The following is a 27,102-nucleotide window of genomic DNA, read 5'->3' as shown; positions in this document are numbered from 1 at the left end:
ATCAATTCGGCGTTTTGCTTCGTTTTTTTTTTCTTAAATGTTTCTTACATAATTTAAACGTTATGTAGGATGCACATGGTACAAAATAAACAGACAGTATATTGAAAAAGTTTTGGAATTATAAATAAATCGTTAGTACGATGCATAAACATTTTTTCTAAATTTCATTCGCTGATACATTATGTATATGAATCCATATGTGCCTCGAGTATTTTATCCATTTAAGCTCCACCGTTTTTTTTTCAAGCTAAGCTACAGGGATCAGCACAGTTGTAATTGGAAAAAGCTGATAATATCAAAGGACGAAAATAATTGTATCTTTTGTTGAAAATAAAAAAAACATACAGACAGTAATCAGACAACTATAAGACCATTTATCAAATCCTCTCCTAATTGTCTGCGAATATCTTATCCTCGTGATATAATGTCAAGATTGACGGCATCAGACGTGAAGAGGACACAAGAGCATAGTCGGGACATTAAACGGAAATCAATTAAAACATTGCTTTCAAAACTTCTAGCGAAAGAGTCGTTATGAGAATTTAAAATAACCAATCGTGCAATATGGTCATATAGGAGAAAAATAAAATACGAGTAGAAAATAAAATAAAGTCAAGATATTGCCATGACAAAAAATATTTTAAAATGGCTTTGGCAAATGGTTTCAATGATGCCAGCATAAACGGCCTTTCTACATTTGTAAGAAACACGAAATTTCAAATTCTAAAAGAAATTGTTTGCTCGTTAAATTTTTGTAATGCTCGTCCTCGAAGACAATTCTTTAAAGAACGAACTTATTTGAGAAGAACAAAATCCATCAACACTGTCTATAGGCATGTTAAATCAGAAAACAGATAATGATTTCTTAGGTTCCTTTCCTATTTTGTAGTACAAACATATTTTTCACTGTTGTCCAGACGATAACTATACGCTGTTACAGGAGCGAAGCAATTATTTTTCTAATTATATCGCTCAAAATATTCCTTATATATCAGTTTAATTATAAAAAAGAGATATAATTGTTCATATTATATTTTTCTTAAAAATAATAATGAGATTTTAACAAGATGATTGGAAAATATCTTTACATTTTACCAAATAATTGCTTATCAAATATCTACCAAGAATGAAGAGGATAGCATTACTCTAGCTTAAAACGAAACATCTGTCTGCCATGTAAAACAATACAATTAAAAGTTTACCTCATTTTGTCTTGGTTATTTGTAATACGCAAATAAAGCTATTTGTACTTTCTGATATGTCAGGAGACATAAATGTACTTTTAATAATTTCTTTGTTTTTGAGATAAGCACTAATAGAATCTTGATATTTAAAGAAAATTGTTATGGTCAAATTTGTACTTGTTTATTATATATATAAAACCAACTAGCTCCTAAATCAGTTGCTTTGAAGATGTTTTTAATGGTAGCATGCAAACATCACTGTCGTTAATCCATTCGGCGTTTTGTACAGTTTTTTCTTACATGATTCTTACATAATTTTTAAAGTTATGTAAGTTGCAATTGGGCAGTCACAAATTCAAAACGGGTAACTAATCATTTTATAGTTGGCAAAACAGGAGATACACATTATCTCATCGTGCCTAGAGCAGGCTAGGTAGGGGTCAAATACATTTAAATATATTTAAAAAACATAACATTTGCAGTGAATTAGTACAAAAATTTCGTGCCTGAAATATTGCACGGAAGGGCACCTGAGGTCTTCCTCCACCAGTAAAGCTGGAACGTCGCCATATTACCTATACTGTGTGGTTTGACGTAAAACACAATCAAACAAACATATTTTGAGGATCACTTTATTTAGGAATATACGAGGTTACAATGCATGTATGATTATTCATTAAAAAAAACAAAAATGTATTTATACTTACAGGTTACGTCAACATCCGTCTGAAATGGACATATTTGTTGTGCTGTAGTATTTGCAGGGATTGCTGGCCAACATGATATCTGGTCAAAAAATGGTTCACAGTACCCTGTAATAAAATATACAATAATATAAAATACGCATATATACTAAGTAAACAAGGTTAATATGGATCGACTGTATCGAATTCGGGTATCATGTTATTGTATCAGGTCAATAATTGATGATACATGTATACTCATGCAGATACACCTATCCTTCAGGTAATGGCTATTTTTTATTGTGCTGGCCATTCTATTAATCCTGAATTGCTTATAATTTGTAAAGGTCAGAGGTCAGAAATAAAAAGTGCGGGGATAGATATGATTGTTTACAAAAGTAGCCTCCCTGTTGTAAAAATCTGTAGAATCTGGTAAAATTTATTTCCCCTTACTGAATTAACTCCATTTGTACCTGATCATTGCTAAAGCATAAAACTGTTCAGTAGGGCAAAGAAACTCATAAAACATCGATTCATTAATAGTTTAGTTTTTCAAAAAGGGAAAAAGTAAGAGCCTGAACAATCTTGTACAAAAATAATATTTCCATGGGTATATGGAATTGGGAACATGCTTCATAAATTTCACCTTCAAAATATATAAAATAATTTAGTGTTTAGACTGGGCATAAACAATGAAGCCGTTTCCATTGTTTTTCTAGCGTACAGGTACCTCTAAGGTGAATTGGTCTATAATGGAATGTCTGTGATACCATAACAGTTGATATTGAATATTAAGAATCATACAAACAAACAAACAACAGGAAATACGGGAAATAATATAGAAAAAACGATGCTAGTAAGTGGGGTATTGCCTATCTATATATAATAGCAGATTAAAATTTGTTCTAGAACACAATATTATTCACCATATAACTGTACATACTAAATTATTAAGAACTCGATCAACATTTTCTTTCTTTAAAAATATTTTATGAGAATATCCAATTGATACATTTCGTTGTTTTCATCCATATTTGAAATAGTTATGGCAAGTTTGTCCATTGTAGTCTTAATCCATTTTTAACTACACTGTTAACATATTCAGATTAAAAGATCTATGTATATAATGTCAGTCTTAATGCTAAAATGCAAAAAAAAAATGTACAAAATAGTATACAAAAGTACAACATTTTATATTTCAGAAACAAAACCCATCTTAATTACTTGAGGCAAAAATCGACATAGAGTAAAAGTCAATGAGCTCTAAATTAAGACAAAAATATCAAAAAAGAAGAAAAAACACTACATTAGGGGTACTAGACAAAAATGAAAATTTAATTACTTTTCGCATTAGTTAAAACACTTTGAAAGAAATTACTTTCTCATGTTTTAGTCTAATGTAATGTTTACAACATCGTGTGTACAAAAACGTCATGTTTCCAAACCCAGCAGAAGTTTAATTTTAATCTCTGTATGTATTTTTAACCTTTAATAGTCTACTAACATGTTGCGTAGGTTTCCTTGATGTTTTTTCAATTGATAAGAATTCTCAAAGGAAACATACAATCATTTTTAATGGCTCAATATAATACACCATTAAAATAATTAAATGTAACAATATACCGTTTAACAAAACAGAGACAATACTCCATGCATATTTTTTATTATTATCATTCTAAATAGATTGTGTAGAATATATCTAATAGAAATCATATGAACTTTTTTAAACATTTGTAACCATGGCAAACACAATTCTGTTTTGATTTTCTCATGCATCGAATGCCTAATCGGTCTGACGTTTAAATTCTAAAATATATGTGTCTGTTCAATCAGTATCTTAGACATTGCGATCTTTAAAAAACATATAACTAAGACTGCGACATATGTTAAAATAAAACGAATTAGCATTGGCAGTGAAATATAGTGTATAACACAGACAACAAATTAAGTGGTCAGCTGTAATTCCATTTTAATTTTAGCAGTGTAGACCACAGTCATATATTGTGAGATTTATCATCAGTAAAGGGACAGTAAGAAATGTAAAAACTGAACAAAATGTTTTACTTATTTACAGTATGACTTACATAGAAATTGTTTATAGGGACTCCACTGTTGTTTTTTTTTGTTTTTTTTTACATGACGGGACTGAAAATATTTTTCGAGATTTGATGCAGGACAAGGTCTGAGTGCACAATTTCAGATCATTCGTTTTCAAGAATAATTATTCTAATTGTGACAAATGATCATCTAAACCTGAAAAGCAGGGCAAGTTGGCAACGCTTTTCACTTCGGTCGAGCACAAATTTTTTTTTTAATTTTTTAAGTATATTTCTTAATTATCTTTAGCATATCTTTTTGTATACGTTTCCCAGTTGATCTATGTAAGTAAGTCGGATTTTATGTTTTAGGCTTTCTGACCAAAGTGTACTCCTTTTAATGTTTCGGTACCCCTAAGAAATAGAATAATAAAAATATGTCGGTCTGTATTGTCCAACAATATTGAAATAGCACTTCATTAACTTTCGTAAAGGTCATTTGAAGAAAAACAAGAGCTGTCGGTAGGACAGCACGCTCGACTATTCTAAGTGCTTGATAGTAAAAGAGCCTTGATAACGTAAAATTTAGAGCTTTGATAATGTTAAATTTTCTAAGTTCACAAAAGGGCTATTTTTTTTATAAATCTTGTTATAGGCCTTAGAGACAGTCTAATTATACAGTATTGGCTTGACTATTCGGAAGGTAATAATGTCACAAGGGTGTTTTATTGAGTATAATAATACTAATTACCTATGAATACATAAAATTGACAGAAAAGGTACAAAGGCTTGTTATTAAGATGTTTTATCAAGTAAATCACTGCTTTATTATTATGAATGCATATAATTGTCCCAAAAAAGGCACAAACCCTTCAGTAATTATAGAGATAACAGCTTACAAGCAAAACTTTACCATGAATTTCTAAGTTGAAAAAGGGGAGAAAAATCAGCCTAAATGCAAGATAGAATTATGGATCTTTGTCAGTGACCTACAATGATGACCCTAAATGCATATGTGAAGTTTTAAATAAATATCTTTAATAGTTATTGAGATATGTAAAACTTGCATGTAAACATTAACCAAGAGACTAAGTAGAATAGGGGATATGAATCAGCCTTAATGCAGGATAGAGTTATGGAACTTGGTCAGTGACATACAATTATGACCCTCAAATTATGACCCTAAGTACATGATTGTGTAAAGTTTCAAGTAAATATCTTTGAAGACCTTTAACCTTTAACCAAAATTTTCTAAGTTTCAAATTTAAGGGGCAAATAGTTCTGCAAATATTGCAGGCAGAGTTATGCAATTTTGCAAACTGATGTACATTGTTACTATAAAAAAGTATACTTTTTAAATTTCAATTGAATATCTCAAGCAATAATTGAGATATTTGACTTAACAAAAAAAACTTTAACCAAAATTTCTAAGTTAAAAAGGGGCATAATTCTGTCAATATTGTAGGCAGAGTTATCCAACTTGTCAATCTGATGTACCTTGTTACTATAAATAAGTATTGTAAGTTTCAATTGAATATCTCAAGAAATAATTGAGATATTTGACTTTACAAAAAACTTTAACCAAAATTTCTAAGTTAAAAAGGGGCATAATTCTGTCAATATTGTAGGCAGAGTTATCCAACTTGTCAATCTGATGTACCTTGTTACTATAAATAAGTATTGTAAGTTTCAATTGAATATCTCAAGAAATAATTGAGATATTTGACTTTACAAAAAACTTTAACCAAAATTTCTAATTAAAAAGGGGCATAATTCTGTCAATATTGTAGGCAGAGTTATCCAACTTGTCAATCTGATGTACCTTGTTACTATAAATAAGTATTGTAAGTTTCAATTGAATATCTCAAGCAATAATTGAGATATTTGACTTTACAAAAAACTTTAACCAACGCAGACGCCGACGCGGACGCTGACGCCGACGCCGACGCCGGGGCGACTACAATAGCTCTCATATTCTTCGAATAGTCGAGCTAAAAACACACTGACTCTAATCTATCGATTATATTTGCTAAGTTAAACATCAATGATCAGTGAGATGTAGTGTACTTGTATAGATGTCGGACTACCGATCTGAAGGTCTCTGGTGCGATTCCTTAACAACACCATGTTGTGAAATTTATTTTAATTTACTTGCAAGAATTTATTTGAAATTGTTTTTTCAAACCTGTAATAAGAAGACGTTTTAATTAAGTTGTGTTTTCATACACAATTATATTTTAATTTCATTACACTATCTTTCAACGATTCTCTTTGTGACATTATATGCAATCGTATACGCTTTAGCGCATACACGCTATAAAGGCAGTTATTTAAAAAACACTGATAGTACACACAACAAAAAGGTTCGAAACAGTTTTAAGAGAATGGCAGTTTTAACATTATAATAAATTTTTAAAAAAATCGTTGAAATGGGAATCGAACCTACCAGTTTACGTGTACAATCTACAAGTGAAAACACTTTACCAACTGCGCTAACAGGGATTTTTAACTTAATATCATTTTAACAATTGGATATTCATATCGATTTACAAGTAGATTTACGAAATGTACCGACTGCAGGGTCAAATGCAAGAGTGCGGGGTGAATGTTGTTGGTCAATATCATTTTTAGAGGCGGTTTACTGATACATAAACACTTCTCATGCTATAGAATTAAAAAGGAACTTTGTCAATCTACTGAATTAGTATTACATTAGTCAGAATTAAAGCTTAAAAACTCAAAGTATCATTGAGGGATGTGTATGTATAATTGACATTTCTTGTAAAGCAAAAGAATTTATCGTATAATTATAATAACGAAACAAGAAGACACTTCAAACGATTGAGACAATATCAGCAAGTGCTTTTCGTTCAAAACAAATTAACATTTCATTTCTAAGAATTGGCCTGATTAGAACTCCATTTTTCCTGGTACAAAATACCGTCTGATTGAAATTAACGAGATTCTCGCAACTTATTCCTACAGAGGGTAATGATGCATGAAAATAGCATTTAGTTTTAACGATTGAATAAAAGACAAACGGACTCTATCAGATTCTAGAATCATACGAAACAAGTTCTCAATTAGCAAACATTTTGTAATTAGGGATAAGTAATGGACATTTGTCATACAAACAGCGCAACCTATTTTGATTAGTACTTGTATATCAGCTTTATGTGTGCGAAATCTGGGGCAAATAAATTTTCCATAATACCCTTAAACATATCTTACTAATGTCAATAGATCGGGAATGTCAGCATTATCATGTAGTTATATAATTGTTTGTATTGACCATCTTCTGGACTTGCATGATAATTGATTTGTTTGATAACTAAATATTGATAACAAAAGTGACTTGAAAATTATTTGGTATATTTTGAAAGCTAAATCCAAAACTGTACTACTTTTATCTTGTCCTTAAATCAACGTTAAAACGTCGATATTATTTGTAATGGTAATTAATGAATCATTTTGTTCTAAAACAAACAACCGCATAAACTGTCATTGTATCAAAGAGAAATATGCAAGAAAAGTCACCTTAAATAATACAGAGTACAAGTTATCGATAGCATTGATAAAAATAGACTTGTGTGACGTAAATGCTTTTTTAAAAATTATATTCAAAACAGATTAGAAATTATTTATTCTTGTACAGGAAAGATAATCATATTTCTAATGACTTTGAAACTGTTAAACATTATTTCCATACATGTATAATTTTTTTCTCATTTTAGCGTTAAAGAAAAATGTATTCTTTTTATTGATATTCAATGCGATTTGTTGACTGAAATGAATTTTTAAATTTGATTTATTCCCAAGACAACATACCCATCCTTTATTTTATTTTGATTAATTTTTGCATTTGATTTAAATCATTCCTTACAGCAAACAACACGGTCAAATGATTTAAATATTGATACTGCTGCCATAGAAATGCGTTATTTATTTGATGTATTTTTAATAATAACAATTGGTTTACGTAGGATGGTCCTAAGGGAGCAACAAGAAATAATATAGGAATTAAATACCATATATATTTACTTTTAAAGGTTGAAAAAATAACTTCTTTTATATTCTCTTATTGCATATGTTTTAAGCAAAGTAAATAAAGTGTAATTTTACACGCCTACTAATATAATAGAAAATGTTGTTTTCAGACATTTTAGAATACATGAATATAAGTATTTAAGTATGTGTGACGAATTAGGGTTTTCTGTCTAAATGCAATATAAAATAGTTTGATAGAATCGTAAAATTTAATAATAATTACAATAATTATAATAAACAAAAAAACCAAACAAAACAATAAAAAAGAAATGATAACTTTGTTCCGTTTACATGTGTTGATAAATTTGTGGCGTAAAGGGACTGCACATTACAAATTTTTACAAACGTTGTCAAAGCAAGCAGAGGAAACATAATCAAGACATACTTACATTTCATTTTATTATTTTCTAAAAATCATTTTTGGCATATTTAGTTTCATTTTATGCCCTAACTAATAAGAAAGGCTAATTTGTTGTTGCCCGTCCGTTCGTCCTGCTGTCATGACGGAATGCATTTAACCCGTAGACTGACAAAACAGTGGAACTTTGAGGAGAGGTTCTTCCGTATCTTATGAGTAGATAATTGAGGCAATCGTGTCTTATTGACACATTTATATTTTCAATATAAATTTCATCAATTTATATATTTTAGTCCCAACCATAATCTGATGCTCTCAGACAGTCATCATCTTTGGTAATGTTACCATTTCTGATTTATTTCTTGAATCGAATCATATGACCTTTAAGTGATAAAATGTCTATAATTTATATTTTCGTGAGAGCATATATTGAGATGCATATGGTATCAAAGGCATTTTAGTGCCTATTTACAACTTCTTGATATAAACTTAAGTATTTCCCAGAAGAAAATATCGTGTTTCATGCATTATGGTATATGATTATATCTAATTTAAGACAAAACCTGATATTAAAAATACAGAAATATCCGAAAAAGCATAAAACGAATTTGTTTTCAGAAATGACAAACACATTAGCATACAACTTTTTCAATACGTATGCTAAAAATATTACTGTATAACATGGATAAAACATTATAATGTCTCCTCATGTGTTATACATGTACTTTAATTCTATTTTTATAACATTTTTAGACAGAAAATAAGAAAAATATCAATATTCCACGATGGGAACTTAGTTTCTCTATTATTGCGTACACTGGAAATGAGCTTAAAATGGGTTTAAAAAATTCAAATTATCACAGAAACTTAAAATATGTAACCTTCAAATTTCTACCTTGAGGTAAATTTTCATTCAGCTTTTTCCTAGCATGTTTTAAGTTCAACACCTGTCTGTTAAAGTGCTTTTGATGGTTTAAATAGTAGAGATAATGTGAATCTTACATTGAGATGTTTACTGAATTATTGAAATTGAACAACTTTCTGATAATAAAAATGCGTTTTCCACGTTTTCAGCCTGCACTGCTTAAGAGTTTGCCATTTGTACTTTCTCATAAAGTGCATTGATTTTGTTAAATGAACAAAACAGAATAAAAATTTATATCGTTTAAAAAGAAATCATCAATATACAAAATAAGATAAATGAAAAAGAAAGAAAAAAAACATTGAGGAAATGTTTTTATTTAATTCAAATTTTGAATGTTTTTTATTAAATAAATTTCTTTCTCATATATATATAATATTTTGATATATTATACTTAATTTATATCAGCCATTTAACAAGTGTAACGAGTTTATATTTTTAGCTTTTTTTAAAAACTTTAGTGTTGATTTCTTTGTTGTTTTACTTTATTTTTTTTATCTTTATTTTATTTATTTCATTTCTTTACTATTCGGTGTGTCCAATAATATTTTAATGTGAAATGTAAATAATTTAAATAAAAACTACCATCGTTTTAATGACATTTATTCCGTCTTTTCATCACGGCATATCTGGTCCTTTGATCCAAGTACATTGTCATATAACCTCACGTTGTATATACACTCAAGTTCTGATCAATATGGTAATATAAACGGGAATACCTTCTGAATATTATTTACTATTAATAGGCAATGTTAATAAAATAAATATGGATTTCCATGTTTCAAGATATGTAAACCTTGTGACCAGTATTATTCTACAAAACCAAGATACTTATACAATGCGAAGTCCAGTGGGATCTGAAGAAAAATCTTGACCATTTGTTTATAGTACACACAACTCCTTCAACAAAGGGGGCATTTTTACCTTAACCTGCATTACGTGTGTAATGGGTTAGCCCAGCTTTGAATTTAAAACATTCCATTATATTTATTTTCTAGGGAGCCATATTATCAATATATAACAGTAATCTTCCACAAGTGAAATGCTGGTCTGAAATGCTGGTTAAACTACACGCACAACTGATTTGACATAATTCTAGTAACTTAGCAAAGCATAATCCGTCTGATTCAGGCATATTAAAAGGCTCAGCATGTAAGATATTACTAAATCAAGAAGTATTATTTTATTAACAATTTCTGAAAGGTAAATCATTCTACCTAGGCAATTAATAGTTCGTTGTAGTTATTAGAGATAAAATCAGAAAAAGACGGTCCTTTTGCGTTTTTTTATTTAAGCTCGATTACGAAACAAGTTCTTGCAATTTATATTAATCACTTAAGTCGGTTTCCTGGAACAAACCAGTGCTGGTGTCATATGAAGAAACATGGTCGTGGCTCGATTAGGGCTTAAACCCATGATTCAATGGTTGTGAGGCAAACTCCATAATCGCTAGGCCGCCGCTCCCATTTAGAACACTATTTGATATGCACAATTTATATGTATTTATTATAACGACTTTTGGGCATCATGGTTAAATACAAACCTATTACAAATGGATTATTTTAGATCATTTCTGATCATTTATTCATATAGTTTTCTGGCAAATTTAGATAACTTATAATTTGATTGCGTGTGTTTATTGTTGGTTTCCGAAATAATGAGAGTATTAGTTTATTATGTCCTGTTTATATAAATGATAATGTATAGGTGCCATTTGTCTTTTTTGCTGATTCGGTAGATGACAACAAATCAGCAATAACTCATTGTTTTTATCGGTTTTTGTAGGTACTAGTGATTGGAATAGGTTTTATATCGTAAAATGATAAATTCAGCAAGTTAGATTGACTAATGTAAAGAATGCACGATGTCGTTATTGAGTGAATTTTAGGCAGAATTCTATATGACAATTAGACAAGTTTAATGTAATTGTAAAATGATGAATACAAATGCGCCTATATTTCTTTTTTACATGCTATTTCTAACTACAAACAATGCCGTCTTTTGTACATTTCATAACGCTTGATGACATGAATACGAATATGGGTTATCAAAAATGAAAGGAATATTATAAAAAGAACGGTATATAAAACTTGATGGGAAACTTGTTAAGAACATTTTCTGTTTTGTGTCATGTACAAGGAATATACAACTATGACTTGATGTCCCAATCCTATCATATCCGTTGAAGAAAACACAAACATTATACCAAGTGATATTTATCTTTCTTGTCTTAAAGATGTCAACAATCCATAGGTCAAGAGAAACGTTCGAATGATACATGCACCTTTTGATACATTTTAAGGAACAAAGCATCGTTTTTGAGTGCATTGTTGTAGAATTATGCATGGTTCGAGTTCAAATGGGCAGAAATATAATCACGAAGGCTGATAGAGTTAGTTATTATTGATAAAAAAACAAAACAACATTTGAATAATAATCCGTGCATTATTATACAATAAAGCAAGAAAAAATATTATCTATTTCCCTTCTAAACTTGCTAATAAAAAAGAGTATAAAAAAATTATTGAGAAATAAATATGTAGAACTACAAAGTGCATTTTTCCGACGTTATTTGGTTTATTGACGGTATCATATCACTTTGTTGCTAAGAATATAACGTGTATTTAATTATTAAGCTAAAAGACAAATAAAATGTGTCTAAAATCAATTGAAACCTTCAGTGAGCCATTTTATATTGTTATCGTTCATTTGTGAAAGTGATCCTTCTTTCAGATCCAAAATATAATATTAATAAAGTACTAAAATGTGTGAATTAATAGCTCCATGGGTATTAATTGCACCCAATTAAAAACTTATTATCCCCAGTCCGCTTTGTAACGTTCTATATAGCTTTAAAGTATTTCCGTTATCGATTCCTATTAGAAAATTTCACTATTAAATTTATAATAACTACTACAATTTTTTGTGTATACATAAAGCACAATCTTTTTGATCTGATTTCACCGTGAATCTATTTTTAGAAACGCTTTGATCAAGTTATAAGTGGCTAAATAAACACTCGCGATAGCTATTCGATAAAATAGCATGGCTGGTGTCATTTTCTGAGACAAATATTCGATGGAATCAGATATGTAAATTGAGACGCCTTTTACAATTCATAAAAGAGCATTGGTTCATTTATTGCATTGGACATTTCATTCCCAACATGAAGCAACCGTCGTTATGTTAATTTTAGAGAATATAAAACAGTTTTATTGTAACGTTTTTATGAAGCAGTTTATCATTCAAATCTTTTAAATGATATAATGTAAATTATGAAATATATGCATCAATGTTGAAAAGCTTTGGTTAGAGTATTTTATCGCTGGCCATTTAAAGATATAGATCCATATATTATGAAATTGCCGGTTGTAATTTGAACAAATGTTTTATGGTTTTTAATTCACTGGAATGATTATAATAACAATTTTCAATTATCATATTCACGACAACCGATAAACAAAATAAGCAGTTTCTTGATCACTTAATCATTATAATTATATTAACATGTTTATCTCGGGGGGGGGGGTACCATTGAGGCGTTCATCCCTTTCTTGCCCTTTCTTTCATGTAGATTTTACAGCTTATATCTGCTTCTTTACTAAAGAATCGGGAAACAATATTCAAGCAATAAATCTCAAGTTCTCGTTCTCTTTTCATTTGTTTTTAATGAGCAACGATCAGAATAAAGCCCGAGTTGTTCAACTTTTACTGCGATTTAGGTATTTTACCGTATCCAATTCATCTGTTATTATGCCGCATGCTGTTTATATGTGTTTTTCAAATGTTAAATCAGTTCTGAGACTTAATGAGCTGCGTTTACAAAATGTAATATGATGCATCAAATCTTATCTAGGCAGCAAATCAACCAAACATCATTTTCAAATAGAAACGAGGTGTAACTGATTTCCATTCGATTAGTTTATACGGATTTATTTTAGTTCGATTGTGTTGGAAGCTATTGCCTTATTAAAACAGTCTCGAATCCGTTCCTGGAATCAACCAGTACTAAGCAATGGATATAAAAATTCTTGTTCAAGGAAACAATGGCTTGACACTGACGGGGTTTGAACTAACGCGACCAGCGATTCTGAGATTACTAGTCCGACATCTAAATTATTGTAAACTCGTACCATATTGTCATATTGCATAGGCCACAATAATAAAATATTTACGAACTTAATTAGATACTAGTTAATATCAATTACGAAATTAATTGCAAACCAATATGTAACCATATATATTATATAATGTCATTCTATTAAAGTGAATTGGTTCATAATGGAATTTTTGAGTAGGTGTAAGTTACATTATCCGATATAACATTACTTTACAAAGCAGATAATAACTTGTTTTAGAACAAAATGTTATTAATCATCATAGTAATGCTCAACTAAATCAAGTACAACTCGATCAACATTTATTTCCAAGAAATATTTCATATGAGTATACCTGTAATGACAATTTCTATTTTTTATATTTTATAAATTTTTATTGATACTTTTGGAAAATATGTAAATTATAGACAAATCCACTTTAAAACAGTATGCTGTTATCATAATTAAACATCTTGTCAATATAAACATAACCAAGGCATTTGAAGAACACAATAACAATCATTTAATTATTTTGCAAATAATTAAGTCAATAAAAGTAATATTAAAATCATTTTATCACAAATTAATGGTTAACATAACATAATATTATGCTGTAAAACAGTTAGTTTTGTCTTATGTTGTTATAGTACAAATACCAGATTTTGAGCATTGCTTTGCTTCAAGAAAATATCGCCATATCAAGCTTCATTAAAAGGCACAGAACAGGAAGCTGGTTCTAAAATTACATTGATTATCACGATGTAAATCAATTTTAAGATCTCCCCTAAGTACTTTCTATTAAAAGGGCCCCACTGTGAGCAGGTGAGTTTGTTTTTGACATGCATGAACTTATGTCTTGTAACTTATGTACCATGTGATGAAGGTCCAGACCTATATTTCAGATCGTTCGCTCTCTCTGATTTTTGCATAGTCATTGTTTTTATTGCGCAAAATGGTCGGATATGAAAACCGTCTTTAACTTAGATGCTGGCTAAGAACCGCACACACAAATACAATTAAATTTTGCGTATATTTTTATCATCTTTTGCAGATCTTGTCTAAGTCCTCAAGTTGATCTGTGTAACGTTAACTGTTTTGGAACATTAGGGCCACATTAAAGGATCTTATATTTTCTAAACATTACATTCTTTAGTACATCTTAAAAACAAACAACATTTTCTTCTCATTTTTATCGAAAAACATGTGACTTTAGAATACTACTTTACGGTATAATTCACAGATAACTTAGATCAATTAAATTAAATATAAAAGCCATACAAAAAGGGGTCATGACTTAAGCATGGTTCAAAGTAAGCAATTAGACGATCTAATAATGGCACAGGTAATACTAAATTATTCTTAGTACAACATGTCAACGGTTAACTAATTATGGCAAGTAATAAAAAATGTGACCTCATTGTACCTACTTTCTTTATGCAGCGACATTATTACCTTTTGACCACAAATACATTAACGCCATACGTCGCCTGCCGAACATGACACTGGCTCTTAAACTTTTTTTCTTAATTTCCCTTTAAGTTATTTTTCAGGAATTCCAGCCATTTATTTAATGAAAATATCTGACATATCTTGCTGGTGTATTTGCAGCACTTTTCAAATTTTATGTAAATAATATTATGTGAAGAAGCATAAGTTTAAACATTAACTAGTGAAAAAATGCTTTCATATTCCTCTTATTCGACTTTTATATGCTTTAAAATATCCATCTATATGCTATGATTCGAAACGAATGTTTACTGTTTTCTTTTATACGTTAACTCATGATAATAAAATATGGCATTAAATTCTTAAATGAGCCTCATTTCAAATGTAACATTTATTTTCAAAGGGAAATAACTGAATAAGTAATCCTTCCCAAACACTAAATTATAATCGGTTAAACAAAAACAAAATAATTGTTGTTTTTAATGTGTGAACTGAATTCTTATTTCGTAAGGTGAGCTTTGAAATGATTGTAATTTGATAATACAATTCAACATCTTTCTAAAAATATATTGAATAACATGAAAAGCCTTTTAGATTTAAAATCAAATGAGTATATATCCCTGTAGTGCTGATCAAAGTACGCAAAATAGAATAAGAGTAATCTATTATGTTACTCCGAAAGTATATATTTTTCTCAGCGCTTTCATTTCCAAACAAAGTGTTGTTTATCGGATTGCCTTGCAATTAAAACTAAACTCCTACAAAGTATTGTTTTTGTATTCACGTGTTTAAGTGATCACGAATCAAAAGCCAACGTGACTTTTCTAAGCCATTTCAAAATTAAATATGTTTTTACAGTTTTAACGCCAAAAAATCCTCATCCTTTATATTCAGTTTTTTAAAAGCAGCAAAGTGGAAAGTTAACGCACCCTAATACTTAAAAACGTTTAAAAAATTTGTTTTTACAGAAAACTGTTTTTAGAGATTTAATTTGACACTGTGCATGTGTTAAGCGTAATGAAACCTTAAACACATGTCTGTCTGTATTCAATGCAGTCAAGGCAAATATCAGCATATCAATTGAAACACAAAGGGAAAGTTGTAACATTCTGACACATTAATTTTAAAAAAACAATGTTTAAATGAGATGACTCTGATAGATTGTTGCCTTAAAAGAGGATCTAAAGATGTGTCCATAATGTGAATAGCTGTTTGTCGGACAAATGACACGGGTCATGTAAATACAACTAATTAAGCGATTTTCACAAGCGAAGAGGATGATTTTGAAAATCTTCTTTTGAACAGCAAAATGACAGAGAAATAAAAAAATCAAAGCACAGAAGGTGCTGAATTTGTTTGGGTCTCAGAATGTAAGAAAGGTGCAGGTTGTGAGATTATATGTATAGTGCCACCAATGCTTTCCAGCGTTTTAATTGTAGTAAATTGGCTATAAGACTAATTGCAACACTGATATTCAATCCAATGTTTATTTGACTTTAACAATTTGAAAAAAAATGAGTTACCTTTACTGGGATTTGAACTCCAGACCTCTCGCTTCCTAAGCGAGCCCGAAAACCCTTCAGCCACGGTGAATTTATAATGTGAACGGGCTGAAGAAAACCATATTATTCTAAATTAGGGCTTGTAACGACTTAAAACTGTTGTTTAACACAGATGTAAATAATCCTGGAGCTTACTATAAGCATTTATATTTATAAAAAATCAAAGTGCTGCAAGTTCTGTGGTATTTTCTGATCTTTGCAATCTAAATCGTACTGTATATCTGTATGCATTTTCCTTTTTAGGTTTATTTTTATGTATTATAATTCATTTTGCAAGGCACCAGAGTTTGATACATACGGAATTCTGCATAACTAGAGTTGCATCAAAAAATAATTTATGTTCATTTTTTACGACAGTCACACTTTATCCTTGCATATCATGGCTACTTCCTTAACAAAAACACTTAAAAAAGAATTTATCAGAAAAAAAATTGTCCTCGATTGGGTTTCGAACTCGAGACCTCTCGCTCCCTAAGCGAGCGCGTTACCACTGTACCACGGAGAAGTTATATATAGAAATTCTGAATAATATCAAGTCATTCTAAATTGAGAACTTCCATTGCATTTCGGGTTTGTAATCCTTATTAATTTCGAGGTATTTTGTTCAGGGTAATCCTGTTGTTTAAAATTGAAGTAAATATTTTAGCGAAAATCCTCTTCGCCCAAAACAGTCCGACATGTAGAATCTATATATTCCACTACTCGGTTTGTGTAGTATTCGGTTATAAATAGTATTTTCATTGATAAAATCATATTCATCCGCGTAATTTGTGATTGTGCATTTATTGACAATTCTATAAGCCAACGCTATTGTTTAACTTTAAATGCGTTGTAATTTGTTGGATACTTGTAACAAAATAAAATATTTCTTTCTTTTAAATCGCTAGTTTTAAGCTGTTTTGAGAACTACTTGTTGTTAGGTTTGTTGTAAACTTCTGTGTCAGAGATTGAATGTCCGCTTTGTATTTAGTTATTTTCGATCAGAAAATACAATAAAACAATATTAGAAACCTTCGACCATTCGGGAATTACTTTGCTTGAAAATTGATGCGCCTGTCTTTGACCATCTTTACGCAGTGATCTCCCCTGAATTTTTCGGCTTTAGTGTACATACAAAAGGGAAGTAACCACTTCAAAAAAGTGGACTACTTTCGGCATTTGCAAATAAGAACATTATACTCTGAAATTTCGCTACCATTATTTGTTTGGTCTGACGACCCAAACAAATAAAAATCAATTTGCCTCCCTGTTATTTATAATTATATAGGATTTTGTATGTGCAATGTACATAAGTTACCTAAATACCAATTGATGACATACTAATTTAAATAAATAAATACCAAAATTAATCTTATGATTCACGTATCTTAAGGTATAAAAGACAAAGTTATTGAATGTATTGTAAGATATATGATACTGTCATATAAAAGTCATAAATCTGTGTTCTAGATAATGATGATTAAAAAGAGTGTGTCGTTTATATATTTTTTTTAACTAAATCTCCAAGATATTATATCTGAAGACGAGTCTTATTAAAATTATGTTTCAATAATTTTTATTTGATCTGCATGCATTATTACCACAATTTATATATCAGTTTTTTCTTTGTTATTATAGCAATAACTTTGTTAGATTATATGACATTTAAATAACAACCTCTTGTAATTGGAATATGAATTAAAATAAACAAAGTGGTTTCGGAATGTTTCTGTCTTGGTTAAAAGAGTACCGTAATTAAAATACGTTAAAGTTAATTTCATTTTCAAAGAATATGTTTGAAAATCCGTTTCTAAAATAAAATCAGAACTGTAGTAAATTTTGAGTTTAAAGCATACAGAAACATATGAATTTATTTAATATATTTTGAGAAAAATAAAAGATATCTATGCATTGTTTAATTTGTTGGTTGATCTGCCATTCAAGAAGTCTTTTTCTTAAATTTGAAAAACAACATTTATTCTTATTAAGTTTTAATCACTTACTATTTAGAGGGAAATAATGAAACGCTCTCTAAGGCAAACTTTAAAAAGATTTGGAAATTAATCATGGACAGGAGAAAAAGGCAAATATCAGCATAGTTTATGTGGTCATTGCAAGTCATACACATCAATATTTCACTCTATAATCTAAATTAAGAGTAGGAAATCTGTAGCTTAGAAGAGGTTCAAATGTCATGAATATTCTACAATCAGTCATGATATATAATGAAATATATAAATTTTCTTACCTGGTGGAGTACTATTTACAACCAAATGAGGGCACATCACCGTGACGTTCGTAACTGGAAGGCTTGTATTATCCATGTTTATAAGTCCAACAAGTTCTTTTATCACACAGATTATCTAATATATAAAACTACTAAACATCCGATGAAATCAGAGTTTACATCATATTAGGTTAATTCCACGCATTCTACTTAATCCTTCTCTATTTTCTACACTTATCGTATTTTTAACACTTTTTTCTATCAGTATATCAGTTGTTTTTTTTTTGTTTTTTTTTCTCGTTTACAAAATATTCCAACTATACACGTCCAGATGAATATTAAATCACATTGTTTTTAAATAGCCGTTTAAGACACTATTAATATATTCAAATATCACAATGGCAAATAATATGTCATTGTAAACCGCCTTCGATCTATGTTCACATGTAAAGCACCACTGTTTAACTGACGATATTTTCCCAATAGCATTGATACCTTTTGCAGCCCATATCTGTTATACATTCAATATCTGACCAAAATCGATTAGTTATTAGTGTTTAAGATACACAAAACTATTCTTTTGTTTCACAATTAAACGATTTATCAAAGCGTTTTTGTATTACTGGTCGCAGTATTGTTAGATTTGACAGGGTCATAAGATAAAATCTCACTATACTCCATTTAGATATATAAATATTTTTTATCTTGTAATATATTTTCTTTCATTCACTCATTCAAAGATAAATGAATTGCATTTACGGATTATACGTATGCCATTAAATATTTGTTTTTATACAGTATACTATGTTTTCCAAAAGTTTCACTGTTTTTTTTTATACTTTGTTTGCTAATTTTATTTTTCTCACCTATAAGTCACCTTTTTAAATCAAATTTCATAACATTTTCGTCTAATATTTCAAACACAATTTTGGCAATTATTATATCAGAAATATTTTTTCCAGTAATTATTCCAAACAAGCTATGTACCACTAGTTGCCTTTTAATTGGCACCCATAAGCACTCAATAAACACATAATTTGGAAATAATACATTCTCCCCTCATAAACTCACATAACTGTCGAGCTGTAATTAATATTGTGCGAGTTTTCCCCAAACAATATTTTGAAACTGTTCTTTTATCGATAGAAGTCTTGTCATTTCTCAGAGTTTTCATCCAATACGCTTCAGTTTAGCATTCCAGTCGCGATTAACAACACTCTGTAAGCTACCTTATGTGACAGAGCTCTTTTTAGCTTTTATCTTTCTCAGACGAACATAGATTTAAGCATACACAACCAATTTCAATGAAATGGAGAATTCACCTTGGCGCATGCCTCCTTTCTGATGACATCTGGATATTTGTTCTGAAAATAGAAAGAATGCAACATAAGTTTTTGTTGTTTTTTCTATATATAACAAGAAATGTTTCCAATAAACATCTGTATATACTTGAACTGAATTTAATGGGTAAATAACAGGCATGCAACTTGAATGAATTTGTATTTTAAGCAAATGTAACATATGTATACGCTTCATGACAATGTATGTTTTATGATTATCGAATTGTTATAAAGGTTGATAGTCTTTTAGCATATGTTACGGATATATTTTTGTTTTGTCTTGTCATCATGTAGATGACACACTTTTTTATGACAATATTGAAAACATAAGGGCATGCATTTTAAAAATGTTTACTAACATCTTAAAACAGATTACTTTAGTGTCAAGTTAAACTCGATTTGATTATGGATAGAACTAAAAATCAAATAAAAGAATCAATGACGGTTGATTAAAAGCCATCATTCTTTGGTTTAAAGAAGGGGAAGACATAGTTTTTATGAATAAAATCTAAGAAAATAGTATTTAAAAAAAGACTAGCAAAACTGTAGAAACCTAAACAAAGCACAAGAACAATGCATGAAGACAACATCATTAATACACGCAAGTCATATGCTTTACACTGCAAGAGTGTACGATATGCCCTCTGAACGATACCTTTACACGTAATCCTTTGTGATCTGGGTTGGGCAACAAAAAATACAAATTTCGGTCAAGGTAGTATTTTCGTCTATAACATTTTTAATTTTTCATTATTTATTATTTTATGTAAACCCTGCTCGTTATAGTAAGAAACCAATACACAGTCTGATTTTTTGAAAGGTGCGGAATGTTAAGAGTAAATGTCTGAGTTGTCAAACATAAGGTTTCCATTTACGAAGGAAATACTGATTTTTCCTAGTAAGATCATATAATGTATTGGTTACTCCACTAGATTAGGCGGACTTTTTATTTTATTCCATGTAAAAAAAGAAATATCATAAAAGTGATAAGGTAAGAACCATTTTGGCTGTAAGATGTATCCGTATTTGCTTTTTTGCCCAACGCAGGCCACAAATGTAAAATATAAATTGCTGCTCTTGATTCATTATTGTGGTCACATTAGAGAGGATTTGTATGGAGACTTAACCGATATTGAATGAAAAGGTTTAAACACTATGATATAAATTCTGATATATGTAAACATATATTTAGTACGTGTAAGAATGGCTGTGGACATTTGGATTAGAAATTAAAAATGATATGGTTTCGGTGATTTACAAGACAAGTCCAAATTTGTAACAGGGTTATTCATGGAAAGTCATTATAGAAATTATGACATAAAACATTTTATTTACAAAATCTTAGACAACATATACATTAATCCGTGAAAAGAAAGAAAACCAAACATCAATAGCAATCCAACAAACAAACAAAAAACCAAAACAGGAAACAAAATTAACACTATATATTTTATTCATGAATTTATGATTGGTTTCGTGTTCATTAACTATTCTCTAGTTCTAACAAAAGAAAAATAGTTTATGGTCTAATTTACACTCCTTGTCTTTTATAAGCGACAATTATTTGTTACCAAGAAAAACGAGGTATATGATCAATTGTTTCATGGTATTTGTAAACAAATAAATCGTTTTATCACACGTTTTAACTATCTTATTTATAACTCTGTACGGTTATGCAGCTGTTGTTCTGAAGTATTAACAGTTGTTTGAACACACAAAGCACGCATATAGTTAGCTTTAGTGTAGACACACCTTAAGACAAATGGTTAGCCCGATAATTTCGGTAAAATGTGTTTTTGTTTATAGTAAACAAACCTTGTATCGCCAGTTTTTATTAGACAACTAATATTATTCTTTCTTTATAATATTGCACGTTCTGTAACGTCGCTTTTCATTGTCTGATCCTGACGCGTTTACAAACTATAAAAACTACTGATGCTAATTTATGAAATAATTTCTTTTTTTCTCTAACAAAGGACAATTTAACAGATTATAGGGTGGTTAAACAGTTCGGATTATATATAAAACTAACCGTTGATATATAGCTTTATAATGTTTTATGTTTGTAACGGCGAACGAGACGTTTATATAGTTTTACAAACTCGGTTGCTGTCAATTTATGAAGACATTTAACTTTATTTTTCTCAAAATAATGCATGCTGTATGATACAGTTAATATTTAGACAGGTTATATGGTCGTACATAAACGGTTGTTTCCAATTTGATTAAATAATATTTCCAAACAACTGTTTAAGGACCATGCAACATGTCTAAAATCTTTATAACTAATGATATAACCTGTCAAGAATATGAAACATTCGTATTTTAATCGTAAACTAGTTATTGCGATTTCTACATTAATTGTGACCGTGTATAAACGTCTACTTTACTCAAACATTATATCAATTAAAAAGAATCATACCTTGTAACTAGGGTAAATGATTTCTTAACATTTGACAACGTTTTCATGAATATAAACTTTAAAGAATATAAACACAAAACAAAAGAAGACGTACTGCAAAACAAACAACATTTATTTCTCTCATGCAGGTATCAAATAAAACTTTTCTTTATTTTATTACTATTTTTGTAAATATATAAGTTTATTGACCATACATATAATTACTCTATTACCCATTTTAAAAATAAACAACACTTTATTATCTTAAATATAATAATTATATGATTGACTCCAATCTTAAACAAAAGTATTTATTATGCTTTGTTTTGTGATACCAGAACAAAAAAAATCGTTTTTGTGAACTTAATCATCAACTCTCCATTATAGATTTACCAAATCGTTCTGTTAAAACATAACTATTTTACTAGGTCAAAGTTTTTGCTATTGTACAATCAATAGTTCTCGTGTTTTCAAACCAATCAACGCGGAAGTATGTGTCACTTTAATTGCCCTTTTCCAACATAAGAGAAAGAAAATGATTACCGCACCATTCAGAGAAACCCGAAGTATATAAAACTTTCTCGTGCACATAAAATGCAGTAAAACTGATAAAAGATTCTTGCAAGGTTATAAATAATCCTTAAACGACAACAAACATAAAAATGTGTAACTATAGAAATAAACCTCGTAGCTGATTCTATGGATACATGTTTAAGGCTAAGGCTTGAAAATAATTTTCTTTTTTCGTCGTGTGAAAAGTGGTAAAATTGAAACATGCTGCTCTACAAGTGTGAGATACATGCTTCGATACGACAAATAGATATAAAAAAGATAATATATGGTTCAAGAACAAAATTAAAAGAGATTGATGCCGATTTTATATAACGTCATATGAAACTGTACAAATTACTTGTAAGAAAAAGACGATTTTCGTATAATTAGATGAAATGCAAATATATGTTGTCTAAAGACTAAAAAATTCATATTTATCTGTCAATGAATAAAAAATAATATCTGATCGACATCAATGCCCATTTTCAAAAATAAATATGCTCAGTCTTACCCATCAACTTTTGATCAGTTATATTCCTAATGGTATATTTGTACATTTAATCTAATATGCTGAAATAAGTTTAAAAATAGTTATAATCTTAATCAAAGCAAACGCTTTTTAATCTTGATCCATTAGTGTAACCCAAATATATTTCAGTAAGTCTAATTAAGAAAAAAATATTGCAGATGATCTTTTAATATATTAGGGATGTTTATTACTAACGAATATATCAAACGTATATTATTAATTTACTAATATCCCCGAACAGAAACCAACATCCCCTCATCATGAAATCTACACCAATCAAACAATTACATTTTATGATATTTATTAATATTAAATGATACATGGTATGGTTTCAGTAAACATGCTGAATGTTAGTTGCTTTTAACATAAGAAAGTAGCGATAAATGTGAATTAATTTGTGACAAAAATAGCAAAATATAAACAAAGAAGTATTTTGACTTCCATGCAAAATATCAATGCATTATAACTGTACTTATTTCCAACAGGAAGCGAATGAAACAGATGGTTCAGGTTATTGGCCAACAAGATACGTTTTGGATACTGTAAAACAACACCAAAATTGAACAAGCTTTTGAGAGCATTTCTTAGGCATAATTAGTCTTTAAATCTTATCTACGTTATTTCAGAACAGTTGTGTTATTACATACTGGACTGGTTCAGATTATTTTGAACAAAATAGTATTCTACAGAAAAAATACGCTACACATAAAGAAACGCAGGATAGCAAAGTTGAAATAGGACATTATTCAAACCCGGTTTCATAGAGTCTGCTTTTGACATACAATGGAAAATATAATTTCCCTCACGCTTCCTAGAACCGGCTTAAGCACAAAATAATTGGAATAAATGATACTGAAAAAAGTATATATAGAAACACTACAATGAAGAAAATAAAAAAAATCAAATTCTTATGAATAGGTCCATGTTGACTGAATATGTAAAACATTATATTATTAAAGAAATCGCGGCTCGCATTAATGTTCATTAGGATCCGTTACCATATGCGCACATCTTTTACGCATACCAGAGGTGCGCAAGTGTGCGTTGACGTTACATAGACGCTTCAATTATGTTAGTTCAAGATTCAAGAAATAAACTTACTTATACATTATCTATTCGTCATATGTTTTTCTTTATCTAAATGTATCTCTTAACACATGTTGCACTGTCTCCATGTAATAAATGTTCAAACTGAATACAAAATGTCGACTACAAGAGTGGCACTGCGCCAAGGTACAACATTCACCTAGATTCGTCTATCACTTTTAGGCTTATTTTCACCTATATTACTAATCTAATATAAAATTTTATCATATTGTATTGAGTTGATAATGACAAAGTATCAATTTGTCAACTATTTTCAATGTTAACGAGACAAATATACCTTCTGTACCTCCATTTATTGATTTCAAAAATGTAAAGAGTGTATTAATTGAAAGTATAAAAATTTGTTTCAAAAAAGTGTTTAGATACAAATGAAACGGTGTAATAGGGACAATGTTGAACAACGTAACGTTAATATTAACTTTACTTAATGTCTGTATCATCAATTTGACAAGAATAAATTGTTTGTACAAATAATCTCCGTTTCCTTTCGTTCATTCAATAATCATGTTATTTGAAAACGGATAAAGTTATCCCTTCTGGATATGAAGTATTTCCAGGGCATAGAAATTATATGAAATACATGGCCCTTCAGTAAAACAATATTAACTTGAGAAAGAGTTATTTTGGTTGTAATTAAATGATATCTGAATGTAATATGATATAAATTGAATTCATGTCAATAAGAAATAGTGATTAGATGTAATTTGTGGGAGGTGATGACCGGTCAGATTAAAAGGGCAACAGGAAAAAATTGTATTTTAGAATAAGTCGTTTAAATGTAGCAGAATGTAATGAAAACTTTAATTATTTTTGCCAAAAATCTTAAGTATTGCTTCGTCATAAATATGAATTTTGCAAAGGTAGTTTCTTTCGACAAAATGTCACTTTATATAATATTCTTAAAGTATTTGTTTCGGCTTGAAAAGTTAGATTTGCACATACAACGTCAATAAGCGATAACGGATGCGTCTTTAATACGAATCGAAGAGAGTGTAATCCTATGAAATTTTTAACAATCTCTCACATTTTAATAGTTTTCTGATATTGGATCATTTCAAGTATCAAACTGAGCTCTCACATTTGACAGAACGATTTAATAAGGAAAATGCATTTCGTGTTGTAAACAAAAATGGTGACGCAAATCGTATTTAACACGAAACAGTATCATCAAAATAATCCTATTTAAAGACATACGATATTAGTTACTGCGACACAAACTAATAGCAAATGACCCTTGTTTAAGCTTGAAAGTAAAATAACGCAACTATAATCATTAAGCATTTTATAGGCAAATAACTATCGCATTGATAGTTATTAATATATAGAATTCATATTTAACAGTATTTAATTAAGCAGTTTTGTAAAAATAATCTGAATCATTTTTTTTTTAAATAATTCAATTCTTAAAGCACACATACGTATTGCATATGTTTAGCTATCTAAACAGTCAACATTTTTGTTACGTCATTATCCACTTCTTGTACAAAATATAAGAAAATTATTTATTTCGCTGAGGAACTTCATATATAAATGTTCACAGGAATGATCGTTCACTGTTTCCTTAATTCGAACATCATAATAGTTTTAGGTTAATGCTTGAAAAATCTTTAAATTTAATATATATTTTAACTTAATTCTGAAGAATCAGCACGGATATAAATGTCGTTGTAACTGCTAATTTTCCTACAAAATTGGAAAAATAAAAGCAATATTATTACCTATTTTAAGAACGCATTAAAAGAGTTTCATGTACTTGAAATATAGTTTATGTAGCTGAAATGCTCGTTAGATAAAAAAAACTACTATATCTTTATCTGTGGAATTGATTCCATTAAAGAAATTTCAAGACGAAAAATTATACCGATTTTCGTTCCGGAAATTACTAAAGAGTTTGAAATGAAAGGATTGAAAATATATTTCATGGGAAGGACTTGATGTTGGTTTTAACTTATAACTTGTGTGCAAAATTGCTGATCATTTCCTCACTCCGTTTTCCAAGAATAATTATTTGTACTGTGCAAAATGAACAAAAAAAAACGATTTTTGAATTTAACTTTGATTATATAACTATAACCCCTTTTGCAGATATTTTCCAATTTAAATGCCTAAGTGAACTATGCCAAACTTTTATTTTTCATTGGAACTCCTTTAAAAGACAGTGAACATTCACTTTACCTTTATAAGCAAGGATATCTATCAAAATCCATCGGTAACATCATATGCAAATTATATAAACGATGCAATGTCGGTCCAAATAAATCGAATGATAGCGATGGTAATGGTAATGAAAGTGAAAGTAAGTGATTTTGTTAGGCCTAAAACTAGCCACAAATGACAAATTTCTAGAATTAGGACAATCTCTCGGGAACAATGTCAACGAAAGTTAAAATTTGCCAATTAGGTTTGATCTAGTCTCTCTATCATGAACATGAAAAGCGCAACATCACTCAAGCCCCTTAGCACCGGCTACAGCGTATTCAATAATTACACTTAAAATATTGGAATCAATGATCCCAAAGAACCAGAAAAATATACACTTGTGTGTCCGTACACATATATACTACATATCTTTCACGGGAAATGTTTTTAAAAAACAACATTATATCAACTGATATTTATAACAACACAAGCA

At 29.5% G+C, this 27,102-nt stretch overlaps 1 protein-coding gene across 1 annotated transcript in view; it reads right to left on the bottom strand.

Moving 5' to 3' along the window:
• Window positions 1-27,102, bottom strand: part of LOC132744714 (corticotropin-releasing factor receptor 2-like) — a 165,278-nt gene that overhangs the window by 20,250 nt on the left and 117,926 nt on the right. The window contains exons 5-6 of the mRNA XM_060733488.1: window positions 18,563-19,905; window positions 1,892-1,996 (exon numbers count right to left, since the gene is read on the bottom strand). Of these exons, the coding sequence (XP_060589471.1) occupies window positions 1,892-1,996; window positions 18,563-18,638 (181 nt within the window). The 5' untranslated portion in view covers window positions 18,639-19,905. The remainder of the gene's footprint in view (window positions 1-1,891; window positions 1,997-18,562; window positions 19,906-27,102) is intronic.

Source organism: Ruditapes philippinarum, unplaced genomic scaffold (genome assembly GCF_026571515.1).
Source record: "Ruditapes philippinarum isolate M1 unplaced genomic scaffold, ASM2657151v2 ctg1007_1_1_1_1, whole genome shotgun sequence".
Lineage (NCBI taxonomy): Eukaryota > Metazoa > Mollusca > Bivalvia > Venerida > Veneridae > Ruditapes > Ruditapes philippinarum.
Note: the sequence above shows the minus strand (reverse complement) of the source record. Positions and strands in the feature narration are given on the sequence as shown.